The sequence below is a fragment of the Drosophila mauritiana genome, chromosome 3R (genome assembly GCF_004382145.1).
Source record: "Drosophila mauritiana strain mau12 chromosome 3R, ASM438214v1, whole genome shotgun sequence".
NCBI classification, from domain to species: domain Eukaryota; kingdom Metazoa; phylum Arthropoda; class Insecta; order Diptera; family Drosophilidae; genus Drosophila; species Drosophila mauritiana.
In genome coordinates this window covers 24,102,284-24,121,585 of record NC_046670.1, presented here as the reverse complement: position 1 = coordinate 24,121,585, position 19,302 = coordinate 24,102,284, and the positions used below count along the sequence as shown (strand labels likewise).

At 44.7% G+C, this 19,302-nt stretch overlaps 2 protein-coding genes and 1 pseudogene across 2 annotated transcripts; all 3 read left to right on the top strand.

Moving 5' to 3' along the window:
- Positions 1 to 50: 50 nt before the first annotated feature.
- Positions 51 to 789, top strand: LOC117143074 (uridine diphosphate glucose pyrophosphatase NUDT14). The gene has a single exon (XM_033307540.1). The coding sequence runs from the start codon at positions 69 to 71 to the stop codon at positions 780 to 782; it is 714 nt and encodes a 237-aa protein (XP_033163431.1). The 5' UTR covers positions 51 to 68; the 3' UTR covers positions 783 to 789.
- A 161-nt stretch (positions 790 to 950) lies between these two features.
- LOC117144604 (uridine diphosphate glucose pyrophosphatase NUDT14) lies at positions 951 to 2,034 on the top strand. Its single transcript, XM_033309895.1, has 2 exons — positions 951 to 1,408; positions 1,534 to 2,034. Exons 1-2 carry the CDS (start codon positions 1,005 to 1,007, stop codon positions 1,766 to 1,768), a joined length of 639 nt encoding a protein of 212 aa, XP_033165786.1. The 5' UTR covers positions 951 to 1,004; the 3' UTR covers positions 1,769 to 2,034.
- Positions 2,035 to 10,958: 8,924 nt separating this feature from the next.
- On the top strand, positions 10,959 to 13,243 carry LOC117145432 (annotated as a pseudogene).
- Positions 13,244 to 19,302: the final 6,059 nt, after the last annotated feature.

Sequence of the window (19,302 nt, the reverse complement as noted above, 5' to 3'; positions counted from 1 at the left end):
AAACAAACGTTGGAAAATCATTCATAACTATTTAAAAACCATCAAAATGCTTTTCGAAAACACAAAACATGTTAAAACTACTGGACAGTTTGGGTCGCTCCTGCTGCTCGTCAGCCAAATCGGGATTCAAGATCCAGCCAAGTTGTATTTCAAGGATTTGGTTTGGTCCGATGCCCAAGGATTCGAATTGGATTAAACCAGGTCGACTTCACTACATAGAAAACGATGTGGAGAAACAAGTGGACATTATCAAAACCATTGATGGTGTGGTGGTGGTTCTGTACAACAAAGCGCGGGAAAAACTAATCTTCGTGCGTCAGTTCAGAGGAGCAGTTTACCAGGGAATACATTCCGCTGGATCACCGGACATGTCCAAGGGAGAAGCTGATCTGGAGCAGTTTCCTCCCGAAGTGGGTGTTACCTTGGAACTTTGCGGTGGCGCCGTGGACAAGGACAAAAGCCTGGCGGAGATCGCCAAGGAGGAAGTCCTCGAAGAGTGCGGTTACGAGGTGCCCACCGAATCCCTGCAGCATGTCTACGACTATAGATCGGGTATTGGTACCTCAAGTAGTGCCATGTCCCTGTTCTACTGCGAGGTGTGTGATGCTCAGAAGGTCTCGGCAGGCGGAGGCATTGGAGAGGAGAAAATCCAGGTGCTAGAAATGTCCTTGGAGGAGTCGAGGCAGCTGGTCCAAACTGGGGCCACCACCAATGGTGGACCCTCCTGTTTGCTGGGGCTGCTATGGTTCTTTCTGCACAAGGCACCTAAGGTTTCAGCATAGCATAGTACTAAAATAAACTAATATAATAATAATATAATTTATTTTGCTTGTTGTAACGAACTTTTCAAATTCGAATAGTATTACCATCTGCTGCCTGGCCTTAAACGTCAGAAAAGCTCTCCCGTAACAAAAGCTGCAATCTGATTGCCGGTTAGAGCTTTTGCAATCAGCTGATTGCAGTGCCACTGCCGTGTTTTCGTGCTCCAAGTCCACTAATTCAGCATGGAGAACGTTTCCAAGATCTGGCTGGGTCCCCTGCCCCAGGATTCGCCATACGTGAAGCCCTTCCGGCTGTACTATGTCCAGAATGGCGTGGAGAAGAACTGGGACCTGCTGAAGGTCCACGATAGTGTGGCTATCATCCTGTACAACACGTCTCGCCAGAAACTGGTTCTGGTCCGCCAGTTCCGACCGGCCGTCTATCACGGCATCATTTCCAGCGCCAGGGGCACCTTCGATGAGGTGGACCTCAAGGAGTTCCCGCCCGCCATCGGTGTCACCTTGGAACTGTGCGCCGGCATCGTGGACAAAAACAAGAGCTGGGTGGAAATCGCTCGGGAGGAAGTGGTCGAGGAGTGTGGCTACGATGTGCCCGTGGAACGGATCGAGGAAGTCATGGTCTACAGGTAAGTGGGTGTGCATTTATTGTAATATAAATAGAGTAGAATATAAAATTTAAAATATCTTAATTGATTTTTCAAAATGTTCCTTCACAACTTGCTTTATGCATAACCACCTCAATCCTTTGCAGATCTGGAGTTGGCTCATCGGGTGCCAAGCAGACCATGTACTACTGTGAGGTGACCGACGCGGACAAGGCCACAGGTGGCGGCGGCGTGGACGACGAGATTATAGAGGTGGTGGAGCTGTCCCTGGAGGAGGCCAAGCGGATGATCCAACAGGGAGCTGTTAACAACAGCCCGCCCAGCTGCCTGATGGGCCTGATGTGGTTCTTCGCCAACAGGGCACCCGGTGCGAAGGCCTAGAGGCGAACGTTGCTGTTGATTCACCCAGATAAGCGGCGGCCGTGATAAGATGATAAGATGATAAGATGCGTCCGCATCCGCAGCGTTGCCTTATACACGTCTTTTAGTCAACACCAACCAATTCGAATGCTTTCCAACCGAGCGCATTGTGAGTGCGCCTAGCGCACACGAGATAATACTGAAATTCCCGTGCCTGTCGAGGCTTACCTTATGATATGTATACCGTGTAATATGTAATAAACCCTGGCCAGCTGTCCGCTCATGAATTCGGTCAAGACGTGTCCCCCACTTCCATCTCAGCTGCGAGTTCCACTCCCACCGCGGCTGCCAAGTGCATAAATCGCCTATAAATCAAAATGCCGCAAGACGCTGCTGCCGCAGAAGCTCCAAACGGGTTCCGCTTTTCTCCGATCTAAACCCATCCGATCCGATGCGATGCGATGGGATGGGACCTGGTACTGTGGAGGACCCATACCCATACCCATACCCATCTCATCCGCAGCGAAGCGAAGCTGTGTGCCGTTTTTGGGCCCCTGTCGGGCAGCGTGTTGCTGGGATCGGGTTACTTATTTATACACGGCCAGGGACTTTAGCTTCCATGAACGCTCCTGGTACTCCTGATCACAGAGAAAGAAATATCACTTCGCTAGGGAATCATCCCTATATCTATGCATTCATTCTTTCATTCATTTCATGCATTTATTAGTTTAATATGATATGGTTTTGTCTTATGCCTTATATTTAAATGATAATACTATATATAGTCTGTAAAATCCATTTAACTAATGGCAGGAAATATGATTCATCATATAATCCTATATATACATTCTCCAATTGGTAGTGATATATCCCGAGATGAATACTATTATTTTATATATATCATGCACATAAAAGTCTTTGGGCAAACAATACTTTTGTATTTTCATTTGTCACGCAATTATTTTCGGTGCACCAGCATCTATCCATCCTCCAGCCTCGGATCCATCCTCCATTTCCATCCATCCCGGTTCAGCGGTCATGGCGAGTGGCGGCGTGGAAATTTATTTACCCCAGAGCCATGATTTGGCAATATTTCAACATTGTAATAGAATTTCTTTCGGCCTATTCAGACCTGACTTCCTTTTCGGCGGATCCCCCCTGCTCCAGCCCGCTGTCCCTGTACCATATACCCCTGCTCCAGCTGCAGCTTCAGCTCCGACTCCAGCTCCCAAGTACCGAATCCCCTCCTGCATCCTTCGCATGTGCGTGCATTCGATTTGCCGCTGATAATCAAGGCCGGTTCTTTGTTGTTGTCTGCTTGCTGTTCGCTTGCGTGTTAACCTCATGTAAATTATGGACTCGAGGCGGAGGAGCCGTCGGCAGCAGAGTCAACAAAAATGCGAGTGTTGAAATTATATTTAATTTGCATATGTTGGCGGACGACGCTGGCTGTGCAGGAGTCCCCTTTGGGGAATCGAGGATGCAAATGAGTTGAGGGAGTTCCACGTGGATCAGGTGTAATGTCGACAACAGGGATTTGTCACGGGAGCAGTGGCTCTCAAACTGTTGCCACAGTGGCTCTACAAAGGTTGAGGTTTGTGGGGCACTGAAGGTTATAACCAAGTGAAATGAAGAAGAATTATGAGTTGAAAATATTTCGCTTCTTAAATTCAATGTATATTTTATGTATTTTCATGAAAACCAAAATAAGACTGTGTTCATTTCAGTTCCCTTGAAACCTCCAATGAATGAAAGCGCGTTTCCTTTGCGTTAAGTTAATGGCCGTTGCGTATTCCAGAGCGATTTCTTTTGATTTGTCTGGCGACAGTTTCGCGGCAGCAGCCCAATACTGCTGCAGCTATTGCTGCTGCGTTCGCAGTTGCTGCTGCAGTTGCAGTTACAGTTGCAGTTGCTTCCTCATCGCACTGAAATCCATCTGTCGCCTGTCACCTGCTCCCGTTTGAAGTGGTCGCTGTTGCTCCCCAAGGTGCAAATCGAAGTCATCACACAAACTGATTGCCTTTACACTCAGAAAAAATATCAGTATAAATATAAATTAGTATATACATGTAAGCAGACAAATCAGAAAAATAAGTAAGAAATTAAATACAATAATGTATAAATTTAAATGCTAGATCGATTCAAGTAATTCATAGTTATTTTCCGTGTGGCTTTACCTTTTGGCTTTGCCCAGTTGCGCAAGTCCGAAGTACAGAATTGCAATTATTTCATAATCACGTCCCAATTTATGTGCTGCCGGAGCAGCCGGAGCGGCGATAGGCCAGAGATTGCCATTTCGAATCAAAGCGTCTTTCTATTCCTGCGCACCCAACTGACCTCCAGTGGCTGGGGGGCTATAGCTTTGCAGCTCTGGCCCCTGAGAATCCAATCCCAATCGCAAAATGGCGTCCGCACACGAACGGGAGCGAAATGTTGCAGGCGGGGATCGGATCGGGGCATGGTCGGATCTGGGGGGGCGGTGCGGAGACCGCTCAGTTCTGGGATGGGATGGGAAGACGGAAGATCAAGAAATCGCGATCATGGCTCGGTTTCCAGTGCGCATGCGAAAATTAAGTGCAGCCAGCAACAATCATAACAACAACAGCAAAATTACCTGTAAAACAGTTATGGTTTTTGTTGCTGCTGCTGCCGCGGCTGCTGCTGTGGAGCAATAATGAAATTTTTTATCGGATTTGATTATAAGTTGCCCAGCTACAGCTCGGCCACCCCGCCGTCGTAATCTGCCAATAAGAAGAAAAGTGAGCGGGGTGGGTACACTGGGAATAATAGTTCCAAAACATGCTCTTCATATTCTACAGAATAATTGCTAGTACTAAGGTATCACATGATGTCTGATCATCATGTTTCTATTTGTTTCATTCTCTTCAAGGCAAGTGGGTAGAATTTTCTTTCAGTGCTCCGTGCTGGTAGCTGCCTAGCAGGGAATGGAATTGGGTTGGCCATTCGCGGGGATTCGGAGGAAACTATGTAGCCGCCGCTCATTGATTCCGCCTGCCGTCCATTGGCCGTTGTCCGTCGTGATGCACTTTAATGAAATGAAATCTTATACTATCATGAGGCGCATGAACTGTAAAGCCGAAGCTGTAGCTGAATCTGCAGCCAAAACCAAAGACTCGGAACTGCAGTCCGCGGCCGCAGCTTTGCCCACTCAAAATGTATAATTATCTGGCGGTTTTATCCGTTTGCCAATATTAAATTTCTCATCACGCCCAGAGAGAGGAAAATGCAGTTGCAGTGGCTGCTCCCGTAGCGGCCGCTTCACCTGGGTTTCGTTCTTGGCGGTGCCTACAGGTGGGTGGGGTAGGGGAGCAGGAGGCATCGGAGGAGCTGCGGAGCGGAAGGTGGGGGGAGGCGATGTCCCGCTTCATGGGCACGGGCGCCGTCAAACAATTAATAAAAGGCCAAATGTCTGCAATGAAATTTATGCGGCTGCCTTTGCCAACGAGTTATATATAGGCTTCGGATTTCGGCCTGAAGTTTTGCTTTTCCGCTCCTGACGCGCCAGTGGCCAAAAGGAAAAGGCTCCGTTGGCGGCTTTACCGTTGCACTGCTCCATGGACTTTCTAAAATCGATGCCACCAACTTCGGGGTCGAGGGCTTCTTGGGGCGTTGTTCCTGCACCTTGCTCTCCGGTCGCCGAGATCCGGAGATATGTATGTGCTCCGCAAGGTGCGGCATCCGACAGATTGGGCACAAGAACTGCCACAAATGTGTGTCAAGTGGCTACACAATGCCTTAAAGCAAGACAACGAGCGAACATAATTATGGTTATTAGCAGCGAATCAGTTTAGAATTAATAATTAATGAAGTTCGTTGTTGCACAGCACTGGAAATAGCAAGTTCGTGTTTTAAGTCTTTTGATTTCGCCATGAGAAACGAAATTAGCTCACTGCGATACAAAATATACTGAGCAATGATTGAATTTATTTTATTTGCGTACTTAACCTATTTTTCTAATTTGAATTATTTTATTGATTTTTGTCAGATTTATTGTTCTCACATGAGCAGCCTTAAAATTAATCGCCAGTCGACTAACCTTTAAATATTGATCTATTTCCCAGCCTCACTGAGAAATTTGGCACTGTGGTTGGCTCTTTGCACGTGTTGCCATTTTAATTGCCTGCCAAGTGCGAAGAAATATTTTTGGCCAAATGCGTATAATTGAAATTAAGTCATAAATGGTTAAAAATGCCGACCGAGCGCGGCACATTGGACATGGCTAGCAAATACTAATGAAGCCCGGCCAAGTCGGGCCAGATGGCGAAAAAATTTCACACTCTTTGCCTTGATTTATGACACTCCGACATAGCACATAACACACCACGGACAACTTCCGTGCAAGGAAACCCGTCGTCCAGTGGCTCCAAAACCGCCGCACCTGCCCAACTGATTGATTTGCAGGCCTTTTGCACTCGAAGCCAGCTTTAATTACGCGCACTTTTTGGCCTCCTCAAGTTCCCAAGTTCTCTTTGTCTCGATCCATTCTCTGTTTTCCCAATGGTTTCTCTTGGCCTGCTCTTAAATGGGTTACCTCTTTGGCCGTCGAAAACTCTCTTAGCCACTCGTTAGAGCCGACTTAGATGTGTGCTCCGCCCCTTTGGAGCGCAATCCGAGAAACCACAAACCGCAGGCCGCCAAAAAATCCACAAAGAAAGTGCCAAAATGGGGCGATACGAATTTACTTTGCGGTTGGGCTTTAATTAGTTGTTTTAGTTAAACTGGCTGCCATGTAAGTGACTCATGGCCTTTCTGTGTGGTCCAAAATGTGGACGTAAATTCACAAGGACAAGGACTTAATTAGCAATGAGTAATCAGACATTTCTGCTGTTTTAACCTTTTAAACCTATTCACTATATTGTTTTTATTTTCTTGTCTATCTTAAGTTATGACTGAGAAGCTTTATAGTCTAACTTGCATTCCCTATTTAAAAGATATATCTACATCGAGATTTAGCTGATAAAAAAAACTTTTTTTTTTAAAGAATTTCGTTCGAATAAGTCACGTGAGCATTTAAAGGGTTAACAAGAAGGAGCGACCACACAATTAAAAATCATTTGCATATCAAACAATAAAACAAGCAATCCAACGAGAAGCCCACGAGATACAGATACATCGATGACTAAGGACGGTCGGGCTGGGAAGTCGGCGAGGGAAAAGTGAAACTCGGCCTGATCTGGCTGATAAGCCGGAGGGAAGGCCGCCTGCACGGACACACACACACACACACACACCGAAGTAATGGCGCATTAAAAGTCAAAGTCAAAATCAACAAAGCACCGAGATGGCCTAAACAAGATCCTGATAAGGAACCAATACCAATCATGATGATGGCAAGATGCGGTCTGCGGATCGGGGATTCGGGTATTCGGGCAGCTGCCACCGGCGACGTCCGGCGATCCGGTGATTCGGCGGCGATCTCGACGACAACGTTGACCGCAACAACTTTGTTGCCGCTCGCCAGTTGTTGAACTTAACGCGAAATCTTCCGTCTGGGAAATTAACTACAGTGAAGCCTTGTTCTGAATCAAAGTTTTACTTATAAATCGAAAGCAAGGTCAATTTTATTTAGGTCTAATCTTAAGAATATCGTATAATATATGGAATTCAACATATCTTGGTTCCACTGTCTTTAAAAATCTGAGGAAAAAAAGAGTGTATCTTCTAAACGGCAGCACATTTCGCCAGGGGCCAACTTCAACTGGCAAGAAGTCTGTAAATGTCTGAGACTTCGTATGCATTTTGAAGGAGTCGAGTTGATCCGAGGTGAGCTGAGCTGAACGGACAGCGATCGTTGTTTCTGGTCGGTTTGGCTGGGTTATCTGATTTTAATTAAACGGCATCGCATAATAAATTATCTTCATTAGGGCTGAATCGCTGCGATGGGAGCCTCCTGCCGGTGCCGAAACCGAAATCAAACGGAATCGAGTTGGAGTCTGGAGCCTGACGAAATATTCGAGCAATCGACTGGCGGAGCGATCAACCCCCTTACTTACTTCCACGCTCCTGGCCGCCCGGTTATCCCCTCCCAACCCCATTCCTATGTGGCCATAAATCAAAACAAGCCCATCCACTGATGCAGTGCGTGTGTTCCACTCCTAGTCGCTCCCCTTTCGGCCATCGATCCGCCGTGGACTCATGTTCATTAATGAAAAACCGGACCAACTGTCAAACAGAATCTGCAAATCATTCGACGCGACGGCTGTGCGCCGTTGACAGTTGGAAAAGCGCTGCCGCCGAGTCCGGGAAAAATCAACACATGCTTAGATAATAAAAAAAATGGTTAAATAAAAAAACCTGAAGTAAAAAGTGAACTCGATTGTGTGGCTAATTGGTGTCAGTCGAAGACTGAATGTGCTTCCTATTCAAGAACGTCATGAACTCAATCAAGCAAGGAATAAGTTTTATTAAATCTGAAATATGATATATGGGATATATGATATTCTAATGACAAACAGATTACCAAGTAAATAGTATTTTGTTATAGAAGCACCTTGTCTTAAATATATGTTGTATCTTAGAGATTTTGGAATGAAAAATGTATTTCTTATCGCAGATTTCTAGAGTTATTGTTATAAGAAATAATTTGTACAAATCATGTTTTGACAATACTTCTCTGAACAGTCACGTCAAATGAGTGGTTAACAGGCGTAATCTTCTAGATCGTATATCTTTCCGTGAAAGAGTGCTTACGATACCGGCTAGCTGATCTAACCCCGCGATGAGAGTATCTGAGGGTATGTGGAATCAATCGGGAGAAGATTTAACTGGAAGTGGAGCACAAACCGGTTGCACATGGTCAACTGATTGACGAGTTGCGTACCTAAAATGTGCAGCTAACACGCACACAGGTGCGTGCCCCTCTAGGAGCGTCCAAGTGTGGATGTGTGGGTATTTTATTTATTTTTTTTTTTCAGCTTTTTGTTTATTTCCTTGCGATCATCAATAATGCCGGGCAAAGGAAGCGCATGTACATGTCCGTGTAGCGCTTAATGATCTTGAAATCGAAGTTGCATTAGCATTGAATGTGCGCATGCGCAGCAGTCGCAAAATGTTTCAATTATTTGTGGGCATTCGAGAGATAAAGCAGCAGCCAGCAACAAATTATGAATAATCGAGTTCATTAATCAAGTGTTAATCTTCATGCATGGGCATGGGCATCGGCCGCATTACAGGCCGAACACACCAGAAATATTGGTAGATACAAGACCAAAATCTAACCCAAAACAGCCGCCAGCCTCCGAGCCGAAATCTCTAATTTATTGCCTACCAAGCATTTGGCTAATGAAGACATAAAAACCGCAATCAAATTAAATATTTTTCTTCATGGGAACAAAATGTAAACGGACCGCATTACTCATCCGACATCTTAGTTGGCTTGGAAATTGTTTTGGGACCTCATATAACCTTGTCTGGCCACCAAGTGGAACTAAACTGCTTGGCGCCCTTTAAACCCTTTGTCTCACACCGAATCGAAGCTGAATTAAATCTCACACTCCTTACCATCTAGAAGTTCAATGATTTTCTAGACCAAACTCCAATTTGTGCTCGAATTTTAATTAAGACTTTGTTATACAACTATAGGACCCTTCCTTCGAAAGGCGTGAAAATTTAATTTGTGCATTACCAAGAATTGAATTCCAAAAACAATAATTCCTTTCCCAAAATTACTTTTGAAATTTCCTAAAAGAATTAAGTTTTTCAATGACTTTTATTCAAAATTGGATCGATTTGCGAAACTTTCCAAAGACTTAAGCGAGTATACTGTTATTAGTGTGTAAAGAAAACGACGCCTCTCATTAGTTTTTTTTTAATCCAATACCCAATATCTGTGACCCGAATTTCGCAGCATAAAAACCGGAATTAAGTTCCAATCAAATGCAAATGCTCCAAGCAAAATGTGAACAACGAGTCCGAAAAGCAGGGAAAATCTCGAAAATTGCAGAGCTAAAGCCAACGGGCCACGCCCCCCTAAAGCCGAGCTTCCTCATTTCACATAAGTCAAACAAAATGCGCCCTTTTGCCCAGCGACTTCGCCTCCAGATTATGGCTCCCCTTATTAAGGCCGCATAAACCCAAATTAAATTGTCGAATTAAGGCAACATTTAACGGCGGACCACGAACACAGCGAAACAAGTTATAAATTTAAATTAAAACATATACAATAAAATGTAAATCTCGCGAAATAATAAACGTCTGCGCGGCGACTCTAAATGATGTAAAGCCCGCACATTTATAAGATGTTGGCTAAATGTACGTATAATGCGTCGGAGATCAACATGGCCACAATTTGCCGCTCTTGTTGTTGCCACAAATTATATGGCTTGGCCGAAACTTTGCGAATTATGTACGTACGCGGCTCGTGTACAGTGAAATATGAATTACACGCACCGCGGCGCGGGAATCGAGGCTCGAGGAATCTTGGCCGGCCAGAAATTAAGTTAAAAATAAAACTCAAGTTGAAGACCAACTCGAAAGGTAACAAAAAAACATGCAGGCCACAACTACTGTAGGTAAACACAAGCGCACAAACAATAACAAAAACACCGGCCAGCAACATCCAAAAAATTTACAAGTCACTGCCACTCACACATGCACCTACATATAGCCATGTAGCCATATATCCATATATCCATACACCCATATAGCCACATGGACATTTGGACATTTGGACGTGGTGGGGCAGGGCTGCAGAGCAAGTTGGGGTCTGGATAAGAGGAAGACAACCGGGAAGGAGTATAAAAAATCAAATTAAACTTCTTACGGATCCCGCTCGGCTCGTCGAGAAAACATAAAGCTCCCAAAGTCCGAGAACCAGAGCATAGTAAACACAAAACACAAAAACACCCAGCACACACACGTGAGGTATAAAAGCGAGGCTTCATCGGATCTAGAGATGAGTTCGTGAGGTTCTGTCCATAGGAATCATTAAATGGATCATTACAATATTAAGCTAAGATATTGCACACTTATAGTTACTTACTTACTAATCCAATGCTTAGAATTAATAATTAATGAAGCTCGGATTGCAAAGCATTGGAAATAGCAAGTTCGTGTTTTAAGTCTTTTGATTTTGACCTGAAAAACGGAATAAGCTCAGTGCTGTACAAAATATTTCATATATGCAACATAGGTATATAAAACATAAACACATCGGAAATTAATAGCTTTATAATCAAATGTTTATTACAACTTAAAACTGAATGATAGGCGCGTTAACCTAAATGATGTTTAAGGCAGCTGAGCGGAAGCTTGTAAATAAAATATTAATGATCAGAACCGATGGCAAGGTGCCGGGTGATTTTAATAAATTCCCATGTGGTCTCCACATATTTTATTGTAATATTTCCTGCGACGTTTCCAAGGTGTCATTCACGCTGTCATCCCCATTCGGAGCCCCAGCGAGGCGCATAATCCAAAGAACCCAAAAGGGGCTCCAAAGAAACATTTGTGAGTCGAGCAAATAACACTTTATTTCATTCATTTAACAGGTTTCATTTATGAGCGGCCAACAACACCAACGGGCAGTCCGTCAGTCAGTCAGTCAGCCTCCGATTCCGATTCCGACTTCTCCTCCAACTCCACCATCCCCACCCCCAGCTACAGCTTCCATGGCATCTCCAAACGCCAAACTCCACTTGGCGGCCCAGTGGTCAGCGCGATTCAGCCCGGCTGCTGCAGCCCAAGTTGGCGATGGAGCTCGGAGTCAGTGCCAGACTAGGTAATGTTCCCACGAAACAGGTTGTGGGTCCACCTCAGCTCAGATCAGCTCGGCGGTCCGCAGTCCGCGGTCCTGCAACATCGGAACCCGGGGCAGCGGCTCGAGCTCGAGCTGAAGTGTTGCGCCTTCGTGCATGGCCGAGAGCTATGGGCCACCGCCACTCTGGCGTTGAACGGACTGAGCTCGGGCTCGCTTCTTTTAGTTCGATGGGTACTTATGCAGCAAAGGGTATGCCTCATCTCATAAATGAAACTATGTGCAACAGAAAATATATAGAAGATATGTATTACTTATAAGAAGTTAAGTTGCAAGTAAAGAAGGTAAGATCCAAAGGAATCAGACATTCCACATTTGGGATAAATCTATATATGACCGACTTTAGCTTTAACTTTTTCTGGAAAATCCTTTCAATTACTGAGTATCCCCTTGTCCAGACCATCTTGTCATAATTCTTACCACTTTTTTATTTACAGCTATGTGCGAGCCGGGCCCAGTCGAGTATATGGCCATGGGCAAGGCAATGCAAGCCGAGCGGAGTCAGGGCTGCCTCTGAACTGCATCTGAACTGGCGGGGTAGCTGCCACTGCAACTGGAAGTTGGTAGCAGCACCTGGGGCTGGGTTTCGGCCAGGTCCACCGCTCGCACTTACTGCCAATGGCAGCGGCAAATCAAAATCTGTGCACAATTATGGCCTACACATCTGGTCAGAAAGCCAGCCAGATAGCCAGCTAGCCAGGTCGGAATGGAATGGATCGGGTACGGCGGTGCTCGTGCTCCTCATAAATATTTAACGAGTTTCATTTTTAGCCAGCATTGTCTGCGGCATTTGCAGCACTCGAGTGGCCATTAGAAGATGTGGACGCAGACGCCTCATGAGCTCCCAATTAGTGTTGGATTACATATTTGTAGCCCGATCCTGCGGCATTGTAACCAAATTGGAACATATAAATTATGGACAAATTCGGAAAGCCGGCAAGACGAGCCGGATAAATTGAGCGCATTAGAGCGAGAGGCTTCGTTTGGTGGATTATCAGAATTATAAGTTCATTTAAAGCATTCAAATTGGAAATTAAATCGCAATGAATCATCACAAAACGCCGTCCGATTTAACGCCCCGGAATTGTTGTGAATAAACGAGATATTCCATCCATGGAATGGCTGGCGCACATTGTTAGCAAACAAATTTCATTGTGGTTACCTGGGAAACCTATTTGTTGTGCCCAAATAACTCCGGCGCAATCCATCAAATAAGAAAGGGGCTCCGAGGAGCAGCGGGTTGTCCGTCCCTCGAATCCCTCGGATGCCACGAAATCCACCGAAAATCCCGCTGCTGGCCCATTAATTTATTGTTGTTATTACGGTGTGCTGGTAATCAACACGTTCCTTCGATGACCTTGCACTATACAACCATCGATCGTGTGATAAATCGAACGGAAATCATTAATAATCAGGCAAAATCAAAAGCGTTTCTTCGCCTAATGATTGGGATCGGTGTGGTGCCCGTACCCAGATACGAGTACTTATGTAAAACGCCAACAGCAATTTGAATTATGACGATTTAAATGTAGCATCAAGACAAGAAAGGAAGGTCCGACTATGGGATGGATGGATGCCCAGCCCATAAACGGAGATGCACTGTGAGAAACCCACATACATTCTAGCATGTAAAATATTTCAAAAGATTTGTATATAATCTACTTTATTCCCCTTGTAATCATGTACTCAAAAGGTACAAAAAATATATATTTAAATTTTGAAACTCCAAATGGAATACATTTTCTCTGCAAAGGCTAACCCTTCTGGTTGCCCACTTCCCATCTTTCCCCGGTGCACTTGACGCTCTTTTTCGAGTGGCCAGCGGAGCGATGAAAGTTCGAATCAAAACCATCGAGATGCGAGATACGACTTCTCCAGCGATGGATGAGCTCCGGAGTTTGGAGACGGACTGATGTAACGCCGGTCTGAAGTATTTGATGGCATCTGGCGCGTCTTCGTTTGGCGTTCCGATGACAGCAAAATTGCAACTTCAGTTGCCTCCACTTGGCGGCTGCGGGATCCCGGGGCCATTGTTTATTGGTTTTCGCTTTGGCTAAATTATATGGCAGCCGTATAAAAAATATCGAGAAATGCATATTTATAAGCCAGCCAGGCGGGGACTCCGGCTCACGTTTTCATTTGCCAGGGAGCAGGGCAGCGAACATGCGATGACAAAACGACACGAAATCCTTTTTTCCATCGGATTTCCCCCCTTCCGCTGCATTGTTGTTTCCCAGTATGACGGGATGCGACGCTTTTGACATGATCGGACATTTTCACAAATGCTGAAAACGAGGGGGCTTAGGAGGCAGCCATAAAACCAAGGCGCATCAAGTGCAGGTTCCTCCAGGCTCAGTTCCATCCGCGAATCCATACCCATCCCGACCGCCGTTCTGAGTTGTCCCTGTTTCTTATTGTTCCTACTTAATGTCTTTAATATTCATGACCAAACGAAAGTAAGCGACTTTGTCTCGATCGTGTCCAGCAAATCGAAGTCATCGAACGCTGATCGCACAACGTGTATCGTATTTGAGTTGATGTTTTTGTTTTTTTTTTTTTAGTGCATGTGCATGGCAGTAACATCGAAATGTCGCGATGCGTGTTTTTGGTATCTTCATACTGTCTTGGATTTGGAGATCTTAGGAAGTCCTGATCAATCTTAGAAACTTATAAAAACCATATCACCAATTTGCAATCATTTTCATTTTAAGTATTATTAAAATTTTCAAAACATTCAACCCAACTATAAAGGTTATTTCATGAACATAACATGACATAATTCTCTGATCTCAGTGAGCCAAGTTAAGAAGGTCTGGCTCACATTTCATGCAGAGTATCTCTTCGCCGGATCGCTCTCCTTCTTCTGGCTGATTAAATCGAACGCGTAATTCAGCTTGGATGGATGTCTTAGGCCCTGTCCCGTCACCTGGAACCCCAATCCCCGCCAGAACCACCGCCCAATGGAGTGAGCCCGTGCATGTTTATGAGCTTTGATGTTCGGTATCGGGACGTGTGGGAGTTGGATTCGATTGCAGTGGATCAGCGATGAAACATAAAACCTTTTATAGGTAAAGCTGATACTTCGGATCTAACAGGGCCAACAACAAGCTCTGCTCTGCTCCCCAGTGTGTGTGTGTGTGTGTGTGTGCTTTTGTATGGCATACAAAACAGCAGCTGAAATGTCCACTTCCGGCGCAATCGGACATGTGTTAGTGGTGCTGACCAATCGATGCAAATGCCGTGATGGTTAACGCTTCGAAAAACTTTCCAAGAACGCCACTCTTTCGGACGTCCATCAGTCGGTCTCTGGGTCTTCGCACTACCTCGACCTACCCGCTGGCATTTCCTCCGGCCCAACTGCTGTCCAGTGGCCAGCAACACACCTTCTGGCGGCTGCCAGTTTGGCCAAGAAACGGAGGAAGGCGGTCGGTGGTTGGCGGATGGCGGACGGCGGCTGGCGACCTGGCCAAGTCACGACTTCGGCAAAACATAAAAATATCGGCGGCAATAAATAATAACAACGATTTTCCAGACTATCTAGCCAGTTCGGCCGGACTCAACGAGCTGATAGGAAGGAGGAAGAGCTCTACACAGAAATAAATTGCCATATGTCAATGAGATATGCATACCCATCTCTACAAAGTCCAGCATTTTATAGAAATAATAGGAATAATTCATGGGAATGATTTTAGTTTATTTTATATATTTCATTTAATGTTGATCATTTGGTATTTTTATTCGCTCCTAAACATTCTCAATTAGCCAATAATTTTGATTTGGAAGATAACCTTCATTAATGCGATCAAAATAAAACCAAGTTTTTATTACCATTAATTTGTTAATGGAATAAAAAAAAATATATGTTTACAGGTTTTGCTTTTGTTGGGTTATAAGTTTATGAAAAATATATAAATTATAATTCGATAAAATGTTTATTTGAAAGGCATTCTGATTTTCTTTGTATGTACCGCTCCAGAGCGAGACGGCGAGTCGTTGGAAAGAGATGGAAGCCGCGAGGGGCGGGAGGACTTCATACTACGCCTGTTGTGCCATTTGCATGGCACTCTGGATTTTTATTTATTACACACACACTGCATATGCATGGATATACAGACACATGTTTTTGGCATTTTATTGCCGCGGCTAATTTGCCATAAAGAAAGCGCCAAAAATTATTTGTTACCAATAATTTTGTTGCCTTTCTTGTTTTGTCGTTCGTTTCGAGCGCTTGAATTATTTTGCATTGAAAATTCGCCTGGCAGCCAGCGTGAGAAATTCCCTGCCTTTTGATGATATTCGAGACCGCACGCAGTGCGGCAAGGGGCGAAGGGGGCGTGGCAAACCCATACTAGCACACACCTTCGAATGAGGTGTGAATTATCTGAGGCCAAAACTTGGGGAGCAAATGCGATCGGATCGTCTTAGATGTCTCGTATATTCCAATTAAAATACATTTATGCAAATAAATATGGACTGATACCCGCTGGGCATTTTGACAGCAGTTTGTGGTGCTGGCCATCAAACTGCCGTTAAATGGCGAGTTTATTGGGCCCAATAGTTTGGGCCAACTGCCAGGGGATAATGAGAAGCGCATTTCGCATCGATCTTGCCAACTTGTTTGGCTTAATTCACGACCCATTTGGCCAACGCCATGGCTGACATTTGTTGCTTGTTTTCCGATTTCAACTGCCACATAAATTTGACCCCTCGACCAAAGGAAACCGACCACCAGCAATATCACCATAATATCAATTAAATCGCTGAATGGCAGATTCTGGCCATCCCGTGTGGAAATTTGAATTCCTAATGGCGTTTAGTGTCCAATAATGAGGCACATTTGTTTTATAATTTCATTAGCCGCTTGTCCGCTCTCGGCCAGTGCCATAACTTATTATAATTGCCTTTGGCTTATAATGCGAACGCGAGCAAAAAGACAGTGCGATTTGCATAAACATTTTATTGTTAAATTAATAAAAATTTTGTGAATAGAGCGCGGACACAATGCCGATATCGGAAATCGAATCTACAGATCTGCGACATCGGTGACATCGACAGCGATTTCTTATTGATGTTTATTACAGGTCCAAAAAATTGTCGCTTGATTCGGATTTTTATTGTCTGCCGGCTGCGCTGACAAGTGCTACATGTTTTTTCGCTCGTTTCGAATTGATTTTTGGGTTTTTGATTTGAATTTTGGGATTTTAGATTTCTCTAGCCAGCCAAATAATACATAATTAATGTGATTGGAAATTATGGCAACTGTTTTCACAATATCGTGTAAAGCTCGAGCAGTGTGTGTATACTTATGTAGTGGCTGTGCTGTGTGAGTGGCGGAAACTTTTGGCTTAACCCTAATAACCTTGTTGCTTTTTAGTGGGACAGCGACAGCAACAGTTGCTAGTTAAGGCAAGACAAATTGACAAATAACATCACCTCACTTAACCCGGCTTGCAACGCCTTTTTGTTGGCCAAAATACCAGTGGCAGTCGACCCGGCCTAAAACGCGCTGTGTGGTAGGCCACAAAAAAGGCAGGAAAACGCTCCTCCGAGGTGGAGCTTTAATTAGATGCCCCATGGGAGTATCTTTTTTCCAACCTTATGGTGCTTTTGTACAGTGGGCTAGAGTTGCCTCTGATTAGCTAGGATAGTTGATTTCCCCTTTATATCAGGACATTATCTACGGTTTTTAATACCTTTTTATATAACAATTCAAACTCATATCGCTAAAACCCACAGTATTTAGGCCCAAATGATTCAGACTTACCCCTAGTGAGTGTTTTTCCCCACACGACGTATACGTGATATTTGTAATTACTTTCTAAAACATTTAGCTACATAAATTCCACTGCTCGTTTTGGGAAACATTTACCATTCGCCAGACGCTCTCCTTAAAATTGGCCATTGAAACTTTTCGTGGAAAACAATTTCCCGGCTAACAACAACAAAACACCGAGCAATCCATGTAATGGCGACAATTCGCATACGCCCAGACAACAAAAAAAAATAGAAGGAAAATCCTGAAGACAAGAAACGTAACCGAGTCAGCAAAATAAAAAGGTTAATTGAGGAAACATCAGCGGACGGGCGTGATGTGAGCATCGCCCAAGTTGAGGGACCGATTTGATTTGAGCCAGCAACATAAGGAGGTCGGTCGGGGTCACCACACACATATACGTACGTATATTCAGGGGGTCCATCTTAGCCAGCATCCACTGTGTCGAGAGCCTTTGTCAGCGTCTTCAGTGGCAAGTTGAACCAAAGCTCGGGGCCATCTGCTCCTCGATCGAGAGGCACAAATGGGGGGTTTTTTTTTTGGGAGCTGGAACTGAACTCCTCCCTGGCGTGCCTGCCAATTGGAAAACAATACCGTTTCGCTTGTTTTGCCCAGGTCCGTTTGATTTACAATGCAACAGAAAAACACAAAACAAGCCAAACGTTTGTCTATTGATTGTTGTTTGCCAGTGCTTGTTGTTGGCCACTTTGTGGTAGGTAGGTGGAGTAAGAAATCCCAGGCCAACATGGTCGCCATCATCGCCGTGGTTGCTCCAGCTGCTGGTCGTGCACATTTACAAAATATTACCGATATAATAAAACAATTTTCTTATACACTACACTTTTGGCTGAAATGTTCAAAAGAACAAATGGTTTGCTCGTCCCATTAACTTTCAAATCCAACAGATCTCCTTGGGTCTCTCTATGGAAAGTCTTGTTTCTTGCACTACAGTACATGACATATTCCTATTGATCCTTGATTTTTTCCAGTGTTCTGCTGTCGTCAAGCAACGGAAAATATTCGGCTTCAGCCGCACGATACTCTGTTCCATCTCCATCTCCGTGGCCGTGCCCGTGGATTTGCCGAGATTCGGGAGGAGGGTTGAGGATCGGGGAGTGAGGGTCTCCTATTCGCTACTTGCTAACAACAAAAGTGTAACACAAAATCCGTGAGTCGATTTCTGCAGTACATAGGCCCCATCCCCATCCCTATCTACGTTTCTGCCATTGGACCGCCTGGCCCCTCGATGTTTTGGCTTTTCAATTTCATTTTATTTTATTTACCTCCCTCGCCGCCAGTGGAACGTGAGTTGGGCGGCGATTTACTTATTTTATGGCAAACTGCAATCGCTCTCAACTTTTTATAATCCGCAACTTGTAATTTTGCGATCGGGCGGCACAGCGGTTCATAGAACCTGGCATTTCCACCCCTCTGAACTGAACAGAATCGCAAGATCCCCGAATCCCCAGATCCTCCGATCCGCAGTGCCCATAACGGGGACTGGGCCTGCAACTGCAATAACCAAATCATTGCTCAATCGAAAAGCGTCCACAGTGCTCACGATTGTGCCACTTACGCGGTCAGTTGATAGGCGATAGGCGATAAATTGCCCGATCGGGTCTGGGATGATGATAGCTATAGCTATGGCTACGACTATATAGTAGATGGGCTGCGGCCTGGGAAGCGGAGCTGACGATCGTTTTGATTTCCAACTTAGTTCGATTAAATTTGCTGCTTTAATGAAATCATAAATTATGCCGCCATTGCACCCATTGCATGCCTCCCAGAGCACAGTGGCTACAAACTAAAGTCTACCAAAGAAAATCCCCATTTAACAGAGTTTTGTAAAAATACTGAACTTTACATGTTTTAAGATCCCTTAAAGCTTATTTACGCCTTTTTAAATCAGTGTTAGATGAATTATCAGGAAGTTTTAACCACTGTGCAAGCTGGATGTGCGCGGATCGCAAGTCATAGTCAATTGACCAGTTGACCGCCCTGGCCGCC